The 16368-nt window shown below is 43.9% G+C and overlaps 1 protein-coding gene across 2 annotated transcripts in view; it reads right to left on the bottom strand.

The window, feature by feature from the left end:
• myo3a (myosin IIIA) overlaps positions 1 to 16368 on the bottom strand; it is a 61043-nt gene that overhangs the window by 31262 nt on the left and 13413 nt on the right. For both annotated transcript variants that reach the window (XM_053858324.1, XM_053858325.1), the window contains 3 exons: positions 15328 to 15462; positions 6465 to 6569; positions 6183 to 6282 (listed from right to left, as the gene is read on the bottom strand). In XM_053858324.1, the coding sequence (XP_053714299.1) occupies positions 6183 to 6282; positions 6465 to 6569; positions 15328 to 15462 (340 nt within the window). The remainder of the gene's footprint in view (positions 1 to 6182; positions 6283 to 6464; positions 6570 to 15327; positions 15463 to 16368) is intronic.

Genomic DNA, 16368 nt, shown 5'->3' with positions numbered 1-16368 from the left:
GCTGCCTCCTCCAACAGACTTCAACTTTAAGAAAATATTTTCTGATAAAATGAAAACAGCTCTGTACATTCATCACTTGAATGGTGCGACTACTTGTGACAGCCTCACCAGCTCTAACAAAGACGTCACAGTGGTGACTAACACACACTTTTGCTCTCAGAAAAACATATGATGATAAATTGCTTTCAATATATGAGTCACTCTTAAAGGTATATTTGAATACAATTGTGGTGCAGTGAACCATCTGTGTGATGAGAAGAGTTTCACCTTCTGTCTGGTAGGATATTATACGTCTAAATGATGTATTAGCTCAGCTGCAGCTTGTTTATGTTCCCTCTCTCCACAACAAGAGGACAAACTCTGGAGAGTCAGAGGGGATGACGGTCAGCAGCCTCGAGAGGGGGAGAGGAAAGCCTCCAGCCTCTGTGTGTCGATGTGATGTGAAGCGAGCTGACCTACAATCACCACTGCAGTCCAGACACGTTAGCGCTGACCGCTCAGCAGAGCTTACTCAGACACAAAAATACAGCAGGAGTGACAAATTAAAACCACCAAGACGCAGGATGTTGTTTAATTCATGATCTCATTCAGGAAAAAGAGCATGAATTTGAGGTGTTCATCCATTAAATGTGAAAAAAATGGAGGTATAGTGAGTGACCAGGGACAGCGCCAGTGCCAGTACCGATCAGCTTTAACACCGTGTGAGTGGTCCAGGACACCACACACTCCTCCTTTCACAGCACATCATACCGCCCTGTCACACTACTGGCCAGACTTCCTGCCTACAGGCTTCAGGGTCCGCCACCTCGCTCCACCAGCCTCATCATTTTGAGGAAACAGTCCGTCTCCACGATGGAGTTTTGCCATCTGGGTGCTTCCACAACCTGGCACAGGTTGTCATGTGTGCACATTGAGTTTGACAGGGTCCACAGTACTCCTCATTGGGTTCAGGCTTCCTATGAAACCTCCTCTACAGCACTCTCTACACAAAGTTGGCATTAATTTAATTGTTAGATGATATCTTAACATATAAAAGACCACTCCAGGAAAGTGTCATCTCTCAAGATGTTTTCCAGCAAGGTGAGAGAACAATTAACCAAAAACCTCAGCGAACTGAAAAAAAAGATGCGCAGGAAAATGATATACCAAATATGGAGAAAACCAGAGTTACCCTTGTGCCGCGAGGTGCAGGGCGTCCCTCAGTGCTTCATAGCCAAGGCCCTATCTGCAGCCCACTGCCTTGGTTAGACCTTGAGACAACCCATCTACACTCCCTTGGCCTATATTGAGGTTGGGAAAGTGGACTTTGGAGTCCGATACTGACTTCAGCGATGCATGTTGAACATGGCATTTTGAAGGAGTAAAAAATTGTTTCCATCCAGTGAAGCGTTCCATACTGAGGCTGGAGAGAGAGATGTTTGGAAACTCCCTTCACTGAACACTGGACATTGACATTGGATGTCATTTGCTGCATTGGATGTCATGAGGCTCTCCTCCTTATTGACGTCAGAAAGTCACAGTGAATGAAACGCACGGCTGTTTGAGGGGCTTTAAATAGCAATTGACACCTTGTTAAATGTAGAAAGAAGGAGCCATCCTGTGGCTTACCTAACCCCAACCCAGTCTTTGTTTTACGTGACATGAGCTTCGATTGAAAACCTATTGTGTCTTCAGCGTCAATACAGGACACAATAGTGGACTTTCCCATCATCATTGGAGTGATGCTGTTTCGCTCTACTAATATCAAGGATGAGTTGAGAAACATGCTCAACACAGCAGGCAATTGAAGACACAAGTTTAACATTTCAGGTTAACTTTCTCTTTCAAGCCAGAATCAAACAAGAACTTGTGTCAAACTCCATGCTAGATTCTAACATGGTTAGCATGTTCTCTCTGCAATTGCGTCTCTAATGATGAACACTCACTCACTGAAACAATTTAGCCCCAAAATGTACTGACAGAAGTGTGAATGGGTGATAGCCATGTATCATCGCCTCCATCTCTGTTGTGTGTGACAGCTGGCACCAAAACAAAGCAGTGTGGAGAGCCAGCAGGACATTGGTTCACAATCGTAGTTTTCAATACAAGACGCTGTTGGATCAGATCAGTGAACAGCATCACTGCCCTGCCACCTTGGCAAAAACTGCTCCATGCCTTGACTACATTCTCGCAAATGAAATCATCATAGCGCAACAAAGGGAAAAGATGTTGATCTTCCAAGAAATAACAACTCTGGTTCGACGTTCACGAGTCGCCATGAAGCTATAAACATCTTGTCGGAACCATGGTCTCACACAGCCATTTAACCAAAAAACAAAAGTGACAGAGCAAAGTCAGTGACACAGCAAGGTTCTAGGAGAAGCATTGATTTTTCCTACCAATAATGCAGAAAACAGACAGTTTCATCCTAAAAGAATAATTGCTATCCTACATTTATTGGGATCATTTTTGCCATTAGTGCAGCACTAAACTGGATCTTCACATCCATCAACACAGCTCAGGACTGCACTGCAAACATCACTGCAGAATGCACAAGACCGGCATCTGAAAGCTGTGTGAATTGCAGCTGCAGCCTTACCTAAAAACAGACCTACAAGTGGTCACATTGTGGTGACTAACTGGGTCTAATTCCTGCACGACATTCCTGTCAATGGGGCTTAAGTGATTCAAAGCAATCTAGGGAGCTAAAGATATCTGAAACTGCAGAAAACATCTCCACATATTCTCTGAGAGAGGAGCAGCGGGGTGAGTAATGCAGAGGAAAACATGTGAGAGGATTATAATTTCATGCTGGGGAGGCTATATGATTTAAAGTGACACGCAGCCACACAACATTGACACCCAGAAACACAACGATTTGATCATATCCTTCAACATGCTGCACACAGATCTCTGCCACATCACACAAAAGGTATTTCAGCGTCGGCACGCAAAGGCTCTTCCTCATTCTTTCCACTACATTAGATCGAGAGGAGCCTGGTGGGCCGCACTTAATAATCATCGCTGAGATAACGCTGTCAATTATAATATTCATGAGCTCTCCGTGAACAGGCAGTTGCCGTCACCCGTCCACTCGTCGCTCTTTTTTGGGGAGGAGGGGTGAGTGCAACCCTTTTCTGTTTCCCTGCTGGTGATGAGTCACCGCGGGGGCTTTATCTTCTCAGCTGCCTAGTGTAGCGTAAGCCCCTCCACGTGAAAAACTATTAATCCCAGAGTGACGCAGGTCCGGAGGAACCAGACGGAAGACCACGTTTTTGGGGGAAACATGCTGATCTGGGAAGAATTACACGTGCCTGGCTTCTTTTTTCCTCTATTAAACTGAGACAGGAGTCTTTTGGTATGTTTCCACTGAGCGGTTCGGGTCAGCACAGTTCGGGTTGGTAACCTTATTGTGGCGTTTCTACAGCCAGAATGGGTCAGAAAAAGCAACCCGACTTGTACCATTTTTTGGTAACCCTCCTTTAAAGGGTCGCAACACATCTATGATGCCAGTAATTGAATGGAAGTGACCAAGCAAAATCTCATGAGTCGTTTTCTGGCAAACATTACCGAATGGGAGACAATATTGCAGAGCTTGTTTCACGATCTTGAGCTATTCCCAAACTCTTCATCTCCACCACTGACAATAGCTAAGGCCACTTCAAGACCTCTTTTTGAGATTTTTTCAGACCTTAACAAATGGGTCAGAGGGCACTTCACCAGCGTCAAACAATACATAATTAGAAAGAAGAAATACTGGGTTTTCATTCCAAGTATACAAAATTGGAACGGAACTTGGTTTCCATATACTTCCATAAAATACAATGTGATTCTGAAGAGGTTCTCATCAGTGGGTCAAACTTTGCCGCCAACTTGTGGCGTCACCGGACGGTGCGCTATGCAATGAAGTAGCGGCAACATCAGCCAATAATGACAGATTTGTCAACGGTATTTGAGGAAGAAGAGCAGGTTCATGTGAACCAAGGACTTGCTTTAAATCCAACCACGTCATTGTGGAAATGACAACTCGGGCTATTGTGAGAGGATGAAGTGTCTGAAAGGTTCAGAAACAAGCGGCAACACTGAACACGAATGTAAATGGAATGTAAAACTCTCTTCAAATGCCATGCGTTAGGGTCAGCAGTGGGAGTGACTGGGTCTTTTACCAGCGAGTATTGATGCCTACTCACCATTGTTTTTGATAGCTTCTCTGCTGTTTTGATAGCTTGCTATCATGGCTTGTTTAAGCTGGAAAACCCTGGGCATTTGCAGTCGGTTTCCAAACCTTTTTGAGGCAAACTTTCAGGGCAAAATAGTTCTCCAAAGCAGCCAAACACAGATGGTTGCCACTTGTTCCACAGTCTTTAAACTGGCTTTTCTGCCATTTCTGATGACGCTCTTTATTTTGTTAGTTTGAAGAACAGACTTCCATGCTCACTGGCAACACCAGAACATCAAGCTCTCATGCAACAGTCGCGATTTATCCTCTGATCCTGAAGCTGAAGAACTTTTTTACCTGCATTCTAATGGAGCGCCGAGAGGCTCGGGCTCCAGTGACCTCACAAAGGCTCAATTCCAGTTCTGGCTTTGATTCACTAGGAACTAGAGTTACACTTATTTAGCGTTGTAATTCAACACAACCGCGTTTTTAGATGATCATTGATCATTTCGTGCTGCATATTTATGTATTCTTGCTGAGGGAGGTTGTGATAACAAACACGACTACAAAAATATATTTGTCTGAGCCTCCACATCATCACTTAAGCTACATTCAGGATGGGAACGAATGGCCCATCAAAAGGAAAGGTTCAGACTGAAGTGCAACCATGTCATTGGTCAATCGTCACCTCTCTTCAAGCGCACCTCGTGAATAGGGCTTGAAAGGTCACATGTTTTTTTCTTAAGGCCCTAGTCCTTCAGTCTAAACTAGTACTAATTGGACAGGTAAATATTAAAGAGCCAACCCAGTCTGCCATTTCCCTGACGTCAAAATACAGGCGCTGGAATTCCATTTAAACTGTAATGTAAATGTAAATGTAACTGTCAATGAATTGTTCCACCAGTATTTCTTCTACACGTGTCTACTAAGTGAAAATCTTCAGCTTCTTTGCATACACACATTGAGCCATTCCATTAATACACCTCCCTCCTCCCACTCCCCCTCCTCAGCATCACGGAGACGAGCACTCTGCTTCACAGTGTTGGGTAAAAAAAAAAGCTTTTTAAGAGGGAAGCCATTTACAATTAACAGTCCAACATGCTACAGTCGAGAGGGGATTGTGTTGGTAATGAAAACAGGCAGCTGCTTTTTCATGGCCTGAAGAAACGACTGTGAGTCATCTCTCTAGAAATAGCCATTCGGCTGATCCAGGAGTGCGCTGCTCAAGGGCATCCATGGCGGTGAAAACCCATGAGGAAGCGAGCCGAAGCAAGGGGACAGATGCCGTCATGATAACAGAGAATCCTCCTTGAGTTGTGTAAATGAACTTGAACCTCGCCGGGGAGATAATGAGAGTCACTGACACAACGGTAACAGATTTGACCCTTCACAGAATCCGCTGCCAATCACGATTCACTGTTTAATCGTTAAATACAAAGATGCCATTTGCTCACGTGGACGAATTTCAATGCATTGTGGTTGAACTTCAATTACTTCAGAATTTCAATTCCTCAACACACTATTGCTTTGGAAAGCCACCAAAAACCATTCGGTTCTGAAACTTTATTACAAAAGAACTTACAGACACAATCATTCTAAATATTATATCTAAATATTTATTCTCCAGATATTTTCAGGGTAAGCGTCAGTGGCTTGCATGGTAGATTAGCTTTTACAATATAATACAGCCAAACTACAAATACCACTTGAAGAAAGTCATAGACATGCATGCCACTCATCATGTCGTCTAAATTGAAATTCTATTTTGAAAATTATTATTATTATTTACTGAAACCATGTCTGTGAAGCATCCTAGCAGGTGTTCCCCGGATCTGAGCTGGGGCAGAACGGACGGGGGAGTCATGCGGCGCTGAGTGAGGAAGGACAATGACGCTTGTCATTGCGGGGTCTCTCCCTAGCTAGATGATAGGCAAGCTAATGGCGCTAGTCCGACATAGGTGTCTAGATGATATGTCTATGTCTAGATAATAATAAAACTTGTTGGTCATAATGAATGTGAAGTGCGTTGTCAAACATTACCTACCAAAATCCACCAGTTTGATTCCACCATGCGTTGTCAGCAGGATGTTGTTTCCTTTGACATCCCGGTGGATGGTCTTGTTGATGTGCAGGTGCTGGAGACCCTTGACAACAAAAAGAAAAAGAAAAAAAAAAAACGTCAGCAATTTCCGACAAGCAGCTGCTTTTTAAAATGATCCTCTTTTCATTTGAGCAATTGAGTGTGGGGCGGTGGGCGTACTTAACTCTACAGTATGCCATTGTCTGCCCCCAGAGCAGCCATGCACTTTGAAAAGGCCAGACTTACCATGAGGGCTTCGTGCAGGATGAAGGCAATAATGGCTTCATCCATTCTGTCTCCTCTCTTCAGCATGCCTTTGGCCAGATCTGTCACTGAGCCGCCGTTGCAGAGCTACAGGAACAATAAGGAGAAGAAGCTCGACGTGAGTCAGCGCTTACAGGCGAGATCGGACAATATGATGAAATCTGGGACGTCGTCCATATGCAGTTTTAATGCTGGGGAAGTGAATCGTTTTGATCGCTCAGATTCCACCGTGAGAAAGGAAGATGCTGAGAGTGAATTTGTCAACTCTTTGAGCTGCTTATCTTTAGGAAGCGGCTTAGTGTGAGGTGGGAAATGTGCCTGCGGGGAAAATGTACATTCTGTGAGTGTGCGGTTTAATCCGCGTCAACTAATCAGCGTAAATATTAAAGATGAGCAAAATAGCATCATGCTCCAATGGAAAGCAGCAAAACATGTGCTGGTTCATTTTACATTATTTTTACTTGCTCGATATATATGAACACAGAAGACAGATGGGAACTAAAAGGTACTGTTCATATCACTCCTGTCATGTCATTCATTTCATGACCCGAGTTGCTAGCACCAGAGGCTTTGCATGTGAGTCCACAAGTCAGACGGACTCTGATCCTGTTGAGTCGGCAGCTCTCAGCACTGTGGGTGAGACCATTTGGTTGCTCACTGACCCGGATGTCGGACTCATCTACTACTAGTAGATGAGTCCGACATCCTACTTCAACAGTGCCACAGACCACACTCAGCTATATCATAATGAAGCCAATGCTTCACGTTCCCTCACATCTCCTGCGTTCTTTTCCCTCTCTCCTGCATGAGACATGAAGAACTGCACCAAGCAGGAGACATATGTAAATCAACAATGACATTTTTACAAAGATCGATAACAGAGGCCAGTGAAAATTTTGTGAACTCGGCTTGTTTAAATTCTATGATGCTTTACTACAATGAGTTGATCAGTTCAAACTGTAATATCATTTTCACCTTTTCGAGACATAAAAAAAAAATCCTCTGAGTCAGGTGCCAAAAACATGAAGATTATCCTAAACATGCCTCTGGTATAACGCAATAATAACAACAACGGTAATAATACAACTCTGAGAAGAGGTACTGCGATTTCACGTCAGCTAAAATGAGATGTTTTCAGGAAGTTTATTCAACAGAAACACCTCACTGTACTGAACAGCACTAAAAAACATTTTCCCCACGCCAGTGATGGCCATTGTATTTATGGGTGGCTTCTTTGTGTGTTTTGTAGATGGACTCCACCATCAATAGCAAAACCCTCTTTGGAAAATTACAGAAAATTACCCGCTCGGTTGCCAGGGCAACAATCATAACCCTTAATTTGGATCTTTCCTTGAGAGGTGCCGAGGGTGTATGAGGAATGAAAACCATTGCAATGTCAGTCATTGCATTGGGAGCTGGTTGTCAGCGGCGAGCTGGCATTCAGCTGAAGTGAAAACCTTTTGTTAGTCAGGAGAAACCCTCACACCTGCTCACGTTGGTCAACAAATACTGCCGTTTCTGCACTCCCAGTCTTCCAGTATTTTCTTTTTTCTATATTTTCTAATGGCAGAAGATAATTACAATGTTGATAGAAACTTGATTTTCACCAAAAGACTGGACCATCTGTAAGAAGTGCACTATATACTGTATAGTATAAGTGATGAGGAAAAGATGCTGCTCTCAGTGGTCATATTGATGTAAAAAGCTGCACCTCAAAGCTCATTTCCAGCCATGCTGTGGCGCCCGTCCACTGTTACTGTCCTATGTTGGCTGAGTGAATGTGACATGGACAATCGTTCCGAAGGCAACACAGCAGTGCAGCAGCAGTACAAGACAAACGAGACAGTGAAGACTCCCTGAAAAGATACCTGGTTCATCACCAAAATGAAATGATCTGTCCATTGACCTGATGTCAACTGGTCCTGAAAATTCCACAGAATTCTAAATACTAAACATACTAAAACTCTTGTGTGGCTTCCTGGCTTCTCTCTTTCATATGACTTCACAATCGCTTCCATGTTCCCAAACTTCTCTTCTGATTGTTTCATTATTTTTCTGTCCTGTCCCCTGACATTTGTCCTGCATGAAGAGAGAGAAGCAAACATGGAAGCATGCTACCAAACTTCCGTCAGCCTTGTTCCCTCACGTTGCTCCTCCATTGACCTCACATTGCTCCTCCATGTTCCCAGACGTTTCTCTCCCATGTTCTCTCACTTCCCTCCACCATGTTCACTCACTTCTCTCCACCATATTCCCTAATGTCCATCCTCAATATTCTCCAACTTTTGTCCTCCATTTTCTCACACAACTCACCTCTCTCCTCTGATGGTCCCCTGATTTCTTGCCTCCCTGTTCCCCAACTTCCCTACACCATGCTCCCTCACTTCCCTCCACCATGTTCACTCACTTCTCTCTACCGTATTCCCTAATGTCCATCCTCAATATTCTCCAACTTTTGTCCTCCATGTTCTCACACAACTCACCTGTCTCCTCTGATGGTCCCCTGATTTCTCGCCTCCCTGTTCCCTAACTTCCCTACACCATGCTCCCTCACTTCTCTCTTCCTTGTTGACTCACTTCTGCCCTCCAGGTTCCCTCACTTCTCTCCTATGATTTTGAGCCCATCCATTTTGCATTGAAGTTTAGGGCTTTAAGTTTAGAGACCGTTGGAATTTCACAATGTCACACTAGAATGAGTGGGATAGATACTCTAGCTATTGATAACTTTCTCTCACAGTCAGGTGCCGAGAAGCATAAAAATATACTAAAACTATAGAGCAACAAGGACAATACATCTGTGAGAAACAGAAAGTAGTCACTCACTGCTAAGAGTGGAGGACGTTTGTGCTTCCATAAGAATTAAAAGTCATGTAAACTTTGTCCGACTCTAACAAGAACACACCGGTATCAACAGGAGCTTGATGGATCCACTCCTATATGAGCAAAAAAAAGGGGATTTTGAGGGGAGCATTTGGCAGGTTCCAATTAATAATTTGTGAAACTTGAACATGATGCTTATCAGCCTAATGTTGAGTTATGAACTCGTCCTTGAATAAGTGAATTTTCCGACTCACTGCCTCATGTTTCCATCAGCCTATCAATCCACCGGAGTTCTTGCAAAGTAGACGTGCGTCTCAGCGGCCACATGGGGAGTTTAATCACTCCCTCGCTGCTTGCCATGCGCAGACAAACTGCAGCTGAGCAGAAAATAAAGCAACCGGCGGAACCTGACGTCAAGCGGCATCAGTGTTGCCATATCATCTGTCATCATTAAATTACAGACGGACAGACTCATATTCATGAGCAGTCTGCTGCCCTAGATTGAGCCTGGCTAAATGTTTTGGGCTCTCACCTAAGCGGCAGCTCTCACTTCTAGAAACTGATGCTTGACATCGCCATTAATTATTTGAGCGGTGGCAAACACTCCAGCCTCAGCAGGGTGGCCACAGAAAAGGAAGATAGCCTTGGTTGAGTTCTAGAGAAGATGAAGGCGGATTGCTAAGTAAAAGAGCTTGTGAATGGGTGATTTAATCACGGCGCACTTGCACTACAGCGCACTGCCTCAGTAAAACTCTTTCATGTTTACTACAGACCTGTGGTGCTGAACCTCATCCATGTGGCCCTTGTAAAATATTTTTCATATAACATGGAAAAATGCATAAAAAATGTTCTATTTAAAACAGAGAGAGACAACAGACATATTTGAAATTTTGAATTGAAAGATTTCTGGACATGTATGGAACTTGAGGACGTAGGGTTTTCACAGCATAAAGAGACCAAGATCAATGTGCAGGACAAGACCCAGACCAAGACCACGCTCAATACAGAACGAACAACTAGTTGGTTCCAATGATTCACTTCTTGATTTAGTTGAAAGTGTCTTTTGCTGTAAGAAAGACATGTGCTTGTCTATGTGACCAATAGATTTATGATTGTGGATTCAGTGCTCTCGGTCGAACCCACTTCCTTGGTCTTCTTTGCATGCTGTGGTCTCAATAAGTTCTTGATCGCAACACTATGCAGACTTTTTTTTTAATCTCACTTCACCCCAAAAGTGCTTTTGAGTATCCCATCCCAGAGAACTACTGTTTAAAACTGATGGAAAATGGGAACAATGCTCAATATGACGGTCATGTGTCCATAAAGAATAAATAAAAATCTTCACTGACACGTCAACCTTTTCAGTTCAGACTGAGTTTCAGTAGCAGGTTATGGAGCAACAACTAATCTAAGAACGTAAATGGAGGAAAGAGCAGCCGACTGAAGTCACCTCTGTACTCCACCTCTGCCTCGCTTGGTTCGGTCACAGGAGGACAGGGTCAGCATTTACCTATCGCATGTCTATACCAACAGGTCCAGGCCCTGGCGGAACATGACGTCAACATTGCAGTAGCTTCCTGTTTCCCCAACCAGAGCTATAGTTTTACAACAGCTCTGGTTGGGGACGTCAGTAAATAAATAAACATTGATAAACATGTATACAAACGTGGAACAATTTGAGCAGCTATTCTTGGCCAGGCTTCTCTTGAAAAAGAGACCACTGATCTCTGTGTTTAAATAACATTATTTTTTAACCAAAAATACAAACATGTCATTGCTTCTTCATCTTTGAGGCACGACCAGGCGTTTAGCTAGAGAGATGCCCGAAACTGAAAAATTGGATGCACTAACGCCCTAAATTTCCTAAAGTTCCTGCATAGTGCCCTAATGGTTTCAGCATTTCAGGAGGGAGTGTGGATCGCTGGGGGAGTGCAAGAATATCACGGTGGTGGAGGAGCTGTTCGGAAGCTCTCATCACTTATTACAGTATATAGTGCACTCCTTACAGATGGCGAAGTCAGTCACGGTGACAGTCACTTTAAAAAGCAAGACTTCCATCCCATGGCTTACCTAACCCCAACCCATGATCTTTTACATGACGTGCTGCCCACAGCGTCAGGATATTGTGAGGAAGGCGGAACATGCTTCAGTTAAAAACCTAATGTGTCAACACGTAATACTGTGTCAGTATAGGACGCAAAAGTCCACTTACCCAACATCAGTATATTACACCATGGGAGAGTCTACATTTATAAATCTCTATAACAACATTTACAAATCTCTATAACAAACACCATATATTTCGTGAGGACTGTTGATACATCATCTGTGTTTCTCATTATAATAAATATACAATTTTCTTCTGTTGTACGCAACATAATGGAGGGCTGACTGTACTGCCCTTTTCTGTACAATACCAGTAGCTGCTATTACCACAGCCTTTCAGCTTCACGTGTCGGTTCTAAAGAAAATCTGCTGGTTAAATTTAGATTTTAATTATTCCCCTCCGAAATCAGCGCTGCCAGTGAGAGGGAAGGGGGCTTTGAAGGTGATGCACGTGAGCGGTGAAGAGGCAGGGGAGGAAGCTGGTCATTCACCATGGTTACACTGTCCCTCCTCCTTAAACTGCAATTTTCCTGCGGCTCTCATGAGCAGAGGCTCTTTCCCTCTCCACTCCGACTGCAGGCGGCTCATTATGCTCTGAATTCATACAAATTGCATCCTCCACTTTCCTGTCCCTTCAGCCGCGGTAGTTTTGCCTTCTGCCCCTTTATTAGGGGTCTTTCATATGGATGTGTACGTCGCTCCACTGCTGCACCCAAAAATACTTCAAAGACCGAGATGATGGATGCAGAATTAATCCCTAATCACAGATAAAAACCCCGATTTTGATGTGCATATATCAGTCTTGGGCCTCAGCCAGAGAGCCTTTTAAAAGGAAGCCCAGCTTTGAAATCTTTATTCTTTGGTTCCAGTGTCGCGCTGGCTTAAAAATACATTTAAATGTGAGTCTGAAGCATAAATTACAGCGACTGCAACTTCTCTGACACTCAAGTACTGTCTACACCACACATCATATTCTGGATGATTTTCGTATGATAAGTCGACACTGAGCACAGTCCCTCTTTATTATGAACAGCGTTAGGTTTAGATTGCAGTAAGAATAGACTGAAGTAAGAAGAAAAGAAAGTCAATAGCAACGCGAGAAGACCACAGAACCAATGGCCTCCAGGAGGAGCTCCAGCCGGTCACACGCTGAGAGACTTGAGTTTTCCACTCCTGATCTCTGCAAGCCATGATGACATGAAGCAAAACTAAAATCAAAGCAGGGTGACATTAAAGATGGATGACAACAAGTGTTTGCACCTGTGAGTCGAAGGTTGATTTTAGGCTTAGACATATAAACTAGTAATGAACAAATCGCTTGCTTATTGACAGCCAATAACCAGTAGTTGTGATGATGTTTAGATTGAACCTTTGGTGACCGATCCTGGGTGAAGTATAGTCTGCCATAACAAGATACTAGGAAGCACTCCATATTCATAATTCAGTACTTCTTCCCTGCATATTTCCTTATTTCCAATGTAGTGCAGCCCCAGTCTGCGCATCTCAATTAACAATAAACAAAACAAAATGAATGTGTTAAAAGTCACAATCTTTCCAGCCCTTTTTTGATGTATAGGATGTAGACTATACTGCGGGGGTTGGCATTGATCTGAAGGGGCCACATTACATAGTGCAACAGTTGTGGAGCTACTATCGAGCCAGGACAGAAGAAAAAGTCTTATATTTGACGACCACATTTTCAATAGGAATCATGAAAGCCCTTTTTTCCACTTTTTTAACTTCATTTTTTACCAAAAATTACCTCATGATTTACATTTGGAATTCAAATAGCCATCTGAGTCACTTGACTAGTGACATGGCCACATGAAGCAGCAAGGCCGGGTCCTTTCCGGACCAGCCCTTTATCTCATGAATCAATTAAAGTGATGAGCACCGAGCACAGCCTCATCAATTTGTGTGAAACCAAGGAAACCATAATAGGCCCCTGACAGACTTTATCTCCAGGCATGAGGGAGTTTTAACTGTTATGATCAGTTCTTCATCTCATACAGATCCCCATCTTTTGAGACTAAGCTCAAGATTTTTTTTGTTATTTATGAAAACAGTTATTTTAACATTTAATTTAATTTCCAGTCATGTGTTTTCAGTAGTTCTAATACACATTATTCTAACACATTAGGACATTTAGGAAATATCAGTGTTATTACACACCTGGTGTGTATTATTTACAATACGTCACCCATCACATTCAAAAACAAGCATTTACCTACGTCACCATGTTATCATGTAAACCAGTGCAAGGCAGCTGAAACGTGACACACCGAAGATAAAAACACTGCTTCATGACTCACAGATAAGAAACTACCTTCGGCTGGATAACACTGATTTACATGACAAGAGCACCGCCATTCGTTTCCACTTTATCAAAGCAAACAGGAGCGTGGTAACCATGGCAACAGTTCCAGGACAGTAGCACAAACTTGGCCGCAGCTGACCATGAGAGGCGACGGCAGGTTTGTAGCGAAAGAAGCCCGCACTAATACCTGGCGTGTTCACACACTTAGGATAATCCCAGAGATTAAGAACGAGGGACGCTAGATTTTTGCAAGGGAAAGTGGAAATGAAAACGCAAACCACTGTGGGGAGCGAGGATAAACAAAGCAGTTACAACGCCTGATTTGTTTCGGCAACCTACAGGCACACAATGATGGTAAAAAAGTGGATTCTCCGATTCCACCTGCTCAACTGCCCTTGATGTGAGAGTGGAGGAACTGAGGGATGGGGGTCCAGAGAGATACAGGCACATGAGCTGCATGAGGAAAACTGTCGCGAGAGTTAATCCAGCACTGCAGACGGAGACAAACCACTGATCTTACATGACAGTAATGTGGTCAAGCACAAACTTTTGTGGCAGAATTAAAATACAGCAGCACTCCACACCAAGATGTCATCATTTTATGACCACCACACCAATATATCAGGTCTGCAGATCGCCGAGGAACATCCTCCAAACAGTTTTAAATTTGCCATCTACCTTTTAGTTCTGGAAGGCAAAACTACCCTGCAATTTTCTAGAGTGTGGGTTGTTTTGGGTTTGTTTGTTTGGTGCCCCAGCATATAATAATGAATGAACGGTCCATCCATTTCTGACTCTGATAAGAATTATTACTACTGCATCGTTCTGCTATATTTTGGGTTCCAACTCACACATTTGCCGTCTGAGGTGCGTGACTCAGAATTAAAGCTTAAGCATCAGAAGAAACATCCGCCTGTTTTGTTGGGCGCCCACAAACACTTCCGTGACCCGCGGTTGACCTCCATTACCTGTTTGTCAGCGGCTTGACATTTCCAGACGGCGCTGCCGCAGGTAATGACATATGAAGGAGGGAGAGCTCTTGAAAGCTGCAGCAGCTCCCCGTGGTCAGATTTTACATGAAGTGTGTGTTCATGCCAGGGTCGCCGGCCGAGGAACACTTGCTCACAGAAATAAATATTTCAGGCAGCGACATGGCTCCCATATCTGCGCCACATACAGCTGCACTGCGTTTCTCTGATACCATGCTGAATTTAAAAACACTTTCTTCAGCACAGCAAAAACAAAGAATGTTGCTGGCTCCATCTCTGTGTCTGCCAGGTGTATAAACTAATTTGGTGAGACATCTCCTGCAAAACAAAAATCCCTGCTCTGCTGCTCTCAGCATGGAGCCAGCTCCCGCCCCTGCACGCCAGCGATTCTCCCCGCACACAAATCCCCCCCGGAGGACTGCAGGTAAACTCTCAGACTGTGTGCTGTGGCTTAGTTACATAATCCCAGAGACGATCTCATGGCCTCTGCATATAGCTGGCCAGACACACTGCGTGATGGACAATCAGAGCTCTAATCTGCGCTCATGCGCCTGTTGTCTGCACGAAGTGACCCGGGCAGATGTGAGTTTGAGGTCAAGTCGGCGTCGCCTACCTCCAGGACCAGCCACAGCTGATCGCCGCACTTCACGTCCTTCTTGTAGTACATGCCGTAGAACTTGACCACGTTGGGGTGGTCCGACAGAGCTTTGAGGATGTTGTACTCGGCCTCGATCTCTTCATCGATGTCCTGGAAAAAAAAAAAAAAAAGGTTTTATCTTGTTGACTTTAAGATCAGAAAGGTCATCAAAAGCTATTGACAGTATTTAACGGTGCGTTTCCACCAAGAGGTCAGATCAGTATGTCTCAAGCACAAACAATATGAGGGGTTTTCAGGGGCTGAATCCCATCCCAGAACATTTCTGGGTACAGTTGGCTAGGGCTCCCAAAGGGAGGGCATCCATACCAGTGACTGGCCCACTGGCACCACACTGCTGAGAGAATGAATAGTTGGGGCCAAATCCCATTTCTCACCCTTAACACTAGCACTTGTTTTGTGTGCCCTTCACTATGAAGTGCCCTCTGACAACGAAGTGAGAAGTGATTGACATTCCGAAGAATTGGGACAGCACTTCATGATGTTACGCTTTACTAACGTCACACGTAAAGACAACGTAAGCGTCATTGTCTGCTGTGGTGTGTTTTGGTTTCCAGCATATCGAGTGTTTTGGAAATGCCAGCTCCAACGTTTATACAACCTCTTGCATCTGTGGTGATCAATCTCACGTTGTTTGGTGAACCAGCGGAGGAGAAATGGGCGGAGACGAAGCCGGCGTCTTGGCTATTTTGCGATGATACATCTGCCAGAGGTGTGTCCACATTCATGTTAGCCTGAATACTAGCTGACTGTTGTTTGTTAAATAATAATAACATACTCATTAATGTTGTATTGTTCATGTTGTCGGACACGGTCGACCCTTTAGGTCACTAGCGTGTGATACAAGGAGAGGGTAAACAAACGGAAGAGTCGTCCTTGTTATTAAAATGTCCCTGTTGTCCAATACCCTATTGTTTTTAAGTCATGTTGTTCAATTCACACTTCAGTATCCTGGGAATCCATCCACACTTCATCTTCCCACATCAAGTCAGCTCCGGA

This window comes from Synchiropus splendidus, chromosome 3 (assembly GCF_027744825.2).
Source record: "Synchiropus splendidus isolate RoL2022-P1 chromosome 3, RoL_Sspl_1.0, whole genome shotgun sequence".
Taxonomy (NCBI): domain Eukaryota; kingdom Metazoa; phylum Chordata; class Actinopteri; order Syngnathiformes; family Callionymidae; genus Synchiropus; species Synchiropus splendidus.
The sequence above is the reverse complement of the archived record's forward strand: the minus strand, read 5'-3'. Positions and strand labels throughout refer to the sequence as shown.